Genomic DNA, 9810 nt, shown 5'->3' with positions numbered 1-9810 from the left:
GTTCTTTCGTACTCCTCTTGTTCTTCTTGAAGTTTCTTATAGCGTGTCTTTACACCCGGTAGAGCATCGTATCGCAGCTCCGCGACTAAGTCTAGATCCCCCATTCTCTGAGCTCTCTCAATCTTGGCCTTTAGTTCATCTTGCTTCTTAGCTAGACTTCTCAACTCGTCTATGCGTGCCTTTTCTAAGTTGTATTGAAGATAAAGAGGCTTCAGATTATCTTCTATCCCTGAAAGAGTCTGCTTCACTTCAAGGAGACGCTTCTGGGACGCTGGATCTTTCTCCTTCTCCAGTGCTACAATCTCCACCTCTACATCAACAGAAAGAGGGAGATGGGAAAGAAGAGAAAGGGAAGAAAAAAGAGTGGCGGTCCGACTGAGGATCATGCAAAAATAACCGATAGAAGATAGAGATAGATAGATTGAAGATAGATTAAAGATAGATAGATTAAAGATAGATAGATAGATAGATAGGTCTATAGAGCAATAGAGATAGATAATATACATGGACAGAAAAAAAGGGATAGATAAAGAGACCGGTGCACCTCTCTATCTCTCTGTTTTAATACACAGACGGATCGATACACATCATCTTACCCAGACGGAACAATGAAACTATAGATATAGTTAAATGAGTATGTATAGATACATAGAAGTAGTACTCGTCCCCCTACACTGATAGGTATATAGACAGTAGCTGAATGTAGATAGGTAGATCGATCGATAGATAGATAGATGCATACATACCTGGATGGGTAGATCATAGATAGATTGATAGAGAGATTAAAGATAGATAGATAGCTGTAGGTAGGTAGATAGATAGAGAATCACAGAGAGAAGAGAAATAGTGAAGAGAGAGGTGTGAAGATAGCCTTAAGTAGAAGGGGCGTTTGAGACAAGAAGAGAGGCAGGGTGACGTGTGTAGAGAGCAGCAGTAATGAGATAACTACAGACAGAAAGGACTTTGGAGAGAGACATAGAGAAACGGAGGAGAGGAAAGAAGACAAGAGAGAAAGATAGAGACACATCTATTTCGACCTAGTTACACCTTCCACTAGATAAGGACCAAAGAGAAAAGAAAAAAAACAGGAGAGACGATGAAGAAATGAAGCTTCTTCAATCGGCCCTCTTTCCTTCCTTTCTTTCTCCATCCTTATCTTATACCCATCTCCTGTCTCTTTCTTTCTTTCTTCCCCACATCACTATGATCAGCATATCTGTCCTCTCTTCACTCAGCCGTGTTTTTTCCTCTCCTTCTTCCCCTTCATTTTCTTTCTGTCCTTTTCTTCTTTCTTCTTCTTCTTCTTCATTCTCTTCTTCTGAGTGTAGTGACTTCACACCCCCCCCCCGCCCGGCCTCTCACCTAGTTGGAATTTCTGTCGTTCTAAGACATCTAACACCTCAGGTTTACTGTCTACTTGAACTCGCGCTATGGCGCAGGCTTCGTCCATTAGATCGATCGCCTTGTCTGGAAGGAATCGCGTTGTTATGTAACGATCCTTAAAAGAAAGAAAGAAAGAAGTACGAGAAAGAAAGAGAAGAGATAAGAAAGAATGAAAGAAAGAAAGAAGGAACAAGGGAAAGAAAGCACGAGAGAGAGGAAAGAGAAATTGCGAGAGAGTACGAAAGGCAAGAGAAAGAGAGACAGACAAAAGTAAGAGAGACAGGCAAGAGTCGACTTCTCTTCAATCCCCTCGAGGAGAGCATCGACGTGCTTGAAGTCAGTTCATTCATTCATCCATCGAGAGAGAGATAGAGAGGGGAATGATCATACCAGTAGGAGAGGGGTAAAGCAATCTATACCATGCTGTCTACTCGAATAGACAGAAACCTGTTACAATAGGATAAAGCCTTTCTCTCTTCTCCCTCTTCTTCTTCCTTCGTCCTTCCCCGCATGAATGATGGTCTTTGATAGAGGAGATCCAGTACAGCCCACGTCTACCTTTCTCCATTTCTATCTTAGGCAGCTAGAAGAAATACACGCTCTGAAGGCGGAAGACAAGTGTGTAGGCTTATTACCTGTATATGTGTATGTATGCATATATATGTATATACATATATATATATATATGAATGTCTATGCATGAGGTGAAATGGGGGAGTGGATATGGATGTGGTGAGGGTGTATGCATGCAGTCTAGAGTGAAGGCTACTCCACACATCCACTAGAATGGCGTCTATCCCTAACACTGCACGACAGGCAAGCCTAAGACAGAGATATCCGAGAGAAAGAACGAAGGATGAAGACGAAAAGAAGGGACCAAAAAGAACTTAAGAAAATTAAGAAGGAAAAGAAAGGAAGCTACTGCTTGTTACTTACAGCTAGCTGTGCCGCTTCAACAAGGGCAGTATCGAGAATACGTACACCGTGGTGAGCCGCGTATCGATCCTTTAGACCTCTAAGAATCGAGATGGTGGCCTGGACTGAAGGTTCATGTACATGCACTTGCTGGAATCTCCTCTCAAAAGCCGCATCTTTCTCAACGTATTTCCTATACTCATCTAACGTGGTCGCTCCTATGCACCTCAACTCTCCTCTGTCAAGAAGAATAGGGAGAGCGAGAAAGCAAAAACGAGAGAGAGAGGAAAGGAGAAAAAGGAGGAAGAGACAGAGAAGAAGGAGAGGCAGATGAAAAGAAGAATGAGGAAGAAAGAAAAGGTAAGAACGAAACGCGGAGAGACCAAAAAGGTTTCATGGAAAAAGAAGGTTTCATGAGATAAAGAAGAAGACAGGCGTCGACTCCAGTCTAGGCGCTCTACGAAGAAGTGAGTGTGAGGTGTATGTACAGCTGGTCAATTGAAGTCGAGTGAGCTTATTACTGATATCACAGCTCTGCTCTAAAAATGAGAAGCAGGGAGAAAAGGATCTGCTGTACACAAGAAATCTCTAGATCTGTCTGGTAGGAGCTGAGATACACCACATGAAGAAAGATGAGAAGAGAAGGGGGAAGCTCACTCCCAACTCTCTCCGCATAGGGTAAAACTCTTATGTAAATATGAAGACGTATGTATGTTGCACTCCTACCAAATACATGGAAACACACCTCGTCTGTCTGTATATGCATGTATGTGTGTGGATATACGTACTGTCTAGAGGTGCATATACATATATATGTACATCCATAGGCCGATGGAGAGATATACACGAGATCTCCTACACTGGACACCCATCAACTGAGGCGGCCGGCCTCTCTCCATATGTCTACACACTGCATAATAGAGATAAGATAATACATCTCTACCCATATATCTATCTATCTTGAATCTGTCTATCTATCTTGAATCTGTCTATCTATCTATCTACATATCTTTAATCTATCTTTAGTTCATCTGTCCATAGACAGTCTTTACAGATGAACATGTAGATCTTCTTTCCAGCCACTCCTTCACTACCCCTGCCGCCAGCCCTATTATTCTTATTATTCCTATACTACTGTCGTCTCTCCCTTCATTCATATCTCTTTCTCGAGTGACAATAGCCACGACTGAAGTTTATGATAAGACCATATAAGTGAAGAAGAGGAAAACCTCTGCACCCCGTATCCAAGAAGAAGAGGGCGAGGTAAGATTAGATAGACTATCTTAATGACTGAGCGAGAAACCTTTCTCTTGATCCCTTTAGAGACAAGACATCTCTTGGATCAGCCAGCCACCCCAGATCTACTCGTTTCTTGGAGAACAGCCGTAAGTCATCCCTCGAAGTCACCCCTATACTTGGCTGGTCCCACTGACCAGAGCTCATTTTCTTCTTCTTCTCCTTTTATCCTATCTTCTTCTTCTTCCTTACGATGTCCTCTTATTGTCTCGTAGGATACTCTCTTCTATCTCTGTATCAACTTACCTCTCTCTATATATAGCTCTCCATCTTGTCTGTCTCTTTCCTACCTTTCCCTCTTACCTAGCTAGCATGGGTTTGAGAAGATTAGCGGCATCGAGAGCTCCTTCTGTTTTGCCAGCACCTAAGATGACGTGAATCTCGTCGATAAAGAGAATGATCCCTCCTTCCGCTTCTTTGATCTCTTGGAGAACTGCCTTAAGTCTCTCCTCAAATTCCCCCCTATACTTCGCTCCACTGATCAGAGCTCCCACGTCAAGAGATACAAGCCGGCACTGGAGATGTGTCGGGATATCCTTCTCGACAATCCGCCGAGCCAGGCCTTCCACGATAGCACTCTTTCCCACACCCGGCTCCCCTATGAGGACAGGATTATTCTTCGTTCTTCTACATAAGATTCGGATCACCCGACGGATTTCGTCTTCTCTTCCTATTACAGGATCTAGTTTGCCTTTCTCGGCTAATTCTGTGAAGTCGATCCCATACTTCTTAAGAGCATCGAAGTGCGTATCGTCATCTGCTGTATTTACGGTCTTACTGCCCCGGATGGATTGCGAAACGTCTTCTACTTGCTTCAAATTGAAGCCGCTCTCGGAGAGAAGTCGCTTAATAGTTTTATCTTGGACTAAAGCGCGAAAGAAAGAATCCGCTGACACGTGTGTGTCATCTGCATGCAGAACAACAGAGAGCGAAAGACGTCTCGGCAGGGATGGGGGGGGGAGGAAGGATGATGATGATGATGTATCTTCATGAGACAGTGTGAAGAGGGGAGAGGGAGAGAGAGAGGGAGAGAAAAGATGTGAGAAGCCACACAGGAGAGGGATAGAAGGATGAGAGAAAGTAGATGAAAAGAAGGACCTTGGGGGGCGAAAAAGAGGAAGAAACAAAGAGGGTGAGAAAGACAGGAAATGAGAGAAAAAAGGATAGAGGACAAGAGTGAAAAGAGGGAGATAGAGAATGGTGGGGAGGGACGGCGAGATAATGCAAGACACATACAGTGAGACTGAGAGAGATAAGGGCGGTCTGTCGTGAGAGATATCGGATAGAAAAGAAGAGAGAGATAGGTAGACGGAGTAAAGGGAAGAGAGCTCATAATGATCGCCACGTGTGTTGCATGGTCCCTCCTACCAAAAAGCACAACAGCAATGTCCGTCTATGTTCGCACAACGATAGATCCACATGATACTCATGCACCCCCCCCGCTTATACATGTCGACACATATGGGATATAGATCGAGAGATAAAGAGGGACATAGACAACATACACGCTGATCAGTGGATTTGCGTAAATCTACCTGTCTATCTATCTGTCTATGCTATATAGACATGTACATACTGATGGCTCTATACAGTTACAACTCCCAAGTGACGACGGTCACTGAAGACCAGGGAATGAGCTCGTGTAGAGAGACTGACGTCTGTCTTGTATCAACATGGAGGGAGAAGGCGATAAAGAGATCCTCGCTTTGTTTTATCTAGGTTCAAGCGTGCAAGTAAGGTAAGCACTGACTCTTTGGCGCCTCTCAGGATTTCCTAGCAGGGGGAATCGGAGAGATTGCTTTCCCTTCACCTCCATCAAAATAAAATGAATTGGTGTGGATGAGATCTTTCTTGTATAGGCAGGTAGCTAGCCAGCTAGTGAAACATGTAAGGGGACAACGAAGAGGAAGACACGAACACGCTGGAAAGACGACTGCCTACTTCCGCATAGAAACAAGAAGGAAGCCAAAGCACATCCGTCGGGCCGCATACGGAGAATCGAGTGTCTCTTAAGTGATAGAGCCCATCAACTCAACTGTGGACTAGGGAGACCGCACTGTACATACACTCCAAGGCACGTGAGTGGGCACACTCTCCAATTCGCTCTATCTACCTCTCCATTACACACTAGATACAAAGTATTTACCTGCCTATCTTTAGCCTCGTATCTATCTATCTATCTTTCTATCCTCACCCACTTGCGTCTACTTTTTCTATCGATCTATCTATGTATCTACCATTGCCTCAATGGGTTTTCTTTCTTTCCATCCCCATCATTATCTCTCTCCTTTCCTTCTTCTTCTTCTCTTTCGAAGACTTACTTTGGCTCTTTTGTATTTCCTTAGCATGTCTGAACACGTCTAACAGAGCATGATTAGGAGAAGGGAAGTCGGGGGGTGGGCTTTGCTTAGGGAATTTCATAATACTCCTCTGGACGTCATCTTGGAATTGAGAGAAGTCGCCAGAACACTGAGAAAGAACTTGATAAGCAAAGCTCTGCTTATCTTGAAGTAAAGCCTTGAGAATATGTAGAGGATCGAGCTGAGACCCCCCTCGTTCTCTACATAACTCTTGCCCTGCTAAAAAGGCTTTCTTAACTAACGTCGTCCATGCGTCTGGATCCATGTTGTTAGACTTGGTGACTGAAGAGGAAGAAGAAGAAAGAAGGCAGCGAAGCGATGACTGGAGTGTCAGAAAGGAAAGGAGAGAGGAATCGGAAAGACGCTGCCCAAAGAGAAGAGGAAGCGACTGTGGTAAAAGCGTGAAAGAGGGTAAAGAAAAAAGGAAAAGGCAGTGAAGTTCACGTGATCAAAGAGAGAGCAAAGCGATTCAAAAAGGAAGGCAGAAGGAGAGGAGCTGACGCGGAAGATTCCTAGGGAAGGAGAATGCTAGGAAGAAAGATATAGAGGAACGAGGAGTGTGAGAAGAATGTGTGTCGTTCGAAAACAATTGCGGGGGATGAAAAGAAAAAGAGAAGGAACGATTCGATCAAGAGAGAAGGTTGGTGGTTCGGATGATGGAGACAGATGGAAGAGCAGGAACTGCTGAGTAAGCAGCGACTGCTTGACGGGTGGATTGTCTGTGTACGGAGAGGAACCCCTAAGAAAGAGCAGGATGAGGTAGAAGACGCCTCTCTTGACTGAATTGCGAGATTTTCAAACGAATGTAAAGTACTAGTGATCATAACCCTGTTATGCGTCCGCGAAATCCCACTCTTCTCACGACACGCGAGGAGAAACCTCCTTTCCAAACGTTGCCGTCTCCCCCCGAGTGTACATACACCGCTTGATTCGCTCTATGGCACACCGGCGCAACGCATCACTACACAGCGCTCAGTCGGCCGGCTCCTCTTCCAGCTACGATGACTCTAGCAACGGAAACTCACATGAGATTTACTCTGTTTGCAACACACACACTGGCGCAGGTTCTTTGAAGAAAGAAAGATGTTTGAGAGAAGCTGGAAAGAAGGAGAAGTGAACGACGCAAGAAATTAGCAAGCAGATTCGATGTTGTTCTTTGCAACACACCACTCCGCACTCCCAGCAGCTAGCTGTCGTAGTGTACAAGAAGTAGGTGGCCGGGAAAGAAGCGCATACCGGACAAGCAACAGTTCTAGTAGCAACAGGCAATAGATGAGGTAGGAGTGTGTAGTGGTGACTACAGCTGTGAACTGAAATAGAACTTCCACCGAATTTAACCACAAGAAAGAAGCCTAGTGGGGATAGGGAGCAAGGTAGTAGTAAGAAGCTTGTACGGCTTGAGTGGAGGTGACACGTACATTCGGCTTCGTGACCACTTTTCTTGTCAAGAAAGCGCCATCTTCCTCCGAACGGCATCATCGCCCTTCGTGTGTACATACACCCCCGCGTGACTACGTACAAGAGCCATAGTGGCATATACATCGACGTGACGTTCTGATAGGATACTCAGTAACATCATGCTGTTTGGCGGATGTCCTCTGGCCAAACCGGGGCGCATGCATATCGGTACAGCGCGGCCCCTTCTACTAGGTCTCTCCCTGGTATCAGCCTTGTCCTTCTGCTTAAGCTCCATAGCAACAGCTACTCCATCAATAGAAAGCAACAGTGATACATCACTCTAAAGCAACTTACCTAACCTGCACCGGTCCCGAATCCCTTTGGCCTTGAAGAAAAGAGAAAGATACAGCTCTATAGATAGATAGATAGATAGACGCATTGTCAGTGGTGTGACCTCGGTTTCAGCTCTTATGCGTGTGTAGGTGTCTAGTGAAGTATGATGCGTAATATACTTTTCGCGTAAGAGCGTGTCGAAAGGAATCTTCTGGGGACTCTCGAACCTTCGTTTCTTCTTTCTCTCTACCTTTCTCTCTATCGAGAGCGATGGGTACTCAGGTGACTCTACTTTGCCGTTGGGAAAGCGTTGCCCGTGCTGTGTATTGCCTTGGGTTGTACACTCACTGTACTACCTACAGACATCAAGTTGAGAGTCCTATGAAACTTAAGGATGTCTATCCTACAATACGACTACCTCTTCTGGAGTCAGTACATAACAGACCTAGCCTTGTCGGAGTGACCCGAGAAACTGCATGCAATCGCCTTTACTTCGTTTCGCACTTGTCTCCATTCAATCTCTACTCTTCTCTCGGTTTCCTAGTCATGTATCTCCTTTCATGAAGCCAAGGAAGGAAAATCCTTTTCACTCCCAAGTATGGAGGTACAAACACATTTAAAGCACGGAGGCTTTCTCCTCTTCGTATATAGCACGGAGGGTTTCTTCTCTACGTACATACGAAGCATGACACACAGGGAGGCATGCAATCACCGACTGAGAGGTCTCATCTCTCAAAGTTTCACCATAAACGAAAAGATCAAAAGAGAACTTTCTCTCGTCTGAGTCTGACCTCTTCATCGAGAAAAATGACCCAGCATATCCACGCACACACATGTGCATGCATTCACAAAAAGTATAAATATGCATATACGTATGGATATATATGGGTATAGATGTACGTATACACGTATGAACATGCGTGTATGTATAAATATATGTCGATAGCGAACTTTATTTTCAGGAGGCAAATCACCTTCATTACACTTTTTGCTGCAGCGTGAACGAGGGAGACAACAAGATCACGTGTAGCATGGAAAGGCTTTTCCAAGACAACGAAGACTAACGGGTGAAGATCCCCCAGTTTAAATAGTCACAGCACTTCTTCTTCTCCTGATTTTTCCCCTTCGACTTCAAAACTTCTGTCCTTTTGTATCACCCACATATCTTGGACCTCCTCACTGTCTCTATAAGAATCCAGAGGTGAGCTGTCTCCACCCATTCCTTCATTCTTCATCTTCTTCTCCCGTCGAAAGAACCTTTCCCAGCAAGCGGACGTTCAGGTATTCTCCTCTGAAAAAGGGAGAACAAGACCGTCGTCCAAGAAAGACCGAGAAGGCGAAGAAGGGGGAGAAGAAGGAGAAGGAGGATGCACCATGACGGCCGGGACAGCTCGATCAAAGAAACGACTCATAGTGCCTTCAGACGCTGAGAGAAGAAGCCTTTCATCGGGAGACAACACTGGTATACCTCTCTCGCTTATTGGATGTCTCCTTAAAGGGACTGTGGAATGGACAGTAGCCTGGGAGACGATCCCTTCCGATGGGACTCTCTGCAATGAAAGTACACTCGAATTGACCATCCGAACATTTCGGAACGGAAGTGTGAAAAGATTTGCCAGAGGAACTCGAACTGATGGATCAGCTGGATAGGAGGCGACGAGCGCAGGGAGATGCGGGGAAGCCATAGGCTCGTATCGCGATGGCCCCTCCGTCTCACCGCCACCTGTCTCTTGCGCCAAGAAGGGTGGACGAGGCAATGGGGGTCTTCCTCTTCCGTTTCCTCGCCGTGGTCTTAGAGGCTGAAAGCCACGCAAAGAAGGACGAAGGCGCGCGGGAGAAGGAGCAGGAGGGACAGGGGGAGGAGGAGCGAGGTGAGAGAGAGAAGAAAAAGAAGAAGAGGGAGGAGGAGGAGAAGAGGGACGAAGGGGAGCAAGAGACGGATAAGATGGAGGCCGGTGAGAATGAACAAGATCACCTCGCGCCCTTCCTAGTCTGAGGCGCGAGGCGCGGGGAGACGGAAGAGAAGGAGGAGGAGAAGAGGGAGGAGCTCTCCTTAGTCGTCCGTGAGCTTGATGTGCTTGGGGTGACGCAAGAGGAGAGAAAGAAGAGAAGGCTTGAGACAGAG

General features: G+C 45.6%; 2 protein-coding genes across 2 annotated transcripts; both read right to left on the bottom strand.

The window, feature by feature from the left end:
• Window positions 1-2: 2 nt before the first annotated feature.
• CSUI_002322 (heat shock protein 101) lies at window positions 3-6792 on the bottom strand (the record flags this gene model as incomplete). The annotated part of the gene is made up of 5 exons (XM_068062524.1): window positions 5916-6792; window positions 3898-4501; window positions 2320-2536; window positions 1363-1498; window positions 3-310 (listed from the first exon to the last, which is right to left on the bottom strand). Coding segments are annotated over exons 1-5 (1569 nt in total), but the record flags the coding sequence as incomplete, so codon positions are not given.
• A 1603-nt stretch (window positions 6793-8395) lies between these two features.
• CSUI_002321 (uncharacterized protein) lies at window positions 8396-9760 on the bottom strand (the record flags this gene model as incomplete). Its single annotated transcript, XM_068062523.1, has 1 exon — window positions 8396-9760. A coding segment is annotated over one exon (798 nt), but the record flags the coding sequence as incomplete, so codon positions are not given.
• Window positions 9761-9810: the final 50 nt, after the last annotated feature.

This window comes from Cystoisospora suis, assembly GCF_002600585.1.
Source record: "Cystoisospora suis strain Wien I chromosome Unknown contig_981, whole genome shotgun sequence".
Taxonomy (NCBI): domain Eukaryota; phylum Apicomplexa; class Conoidasida; order Eucoccidiorida; family Sarcocystidae; genus Cystoisospora; species Cystoisospora suis.
This window is presented reverse-complemented; position numbering and strand designations above follow the sequence as displayed.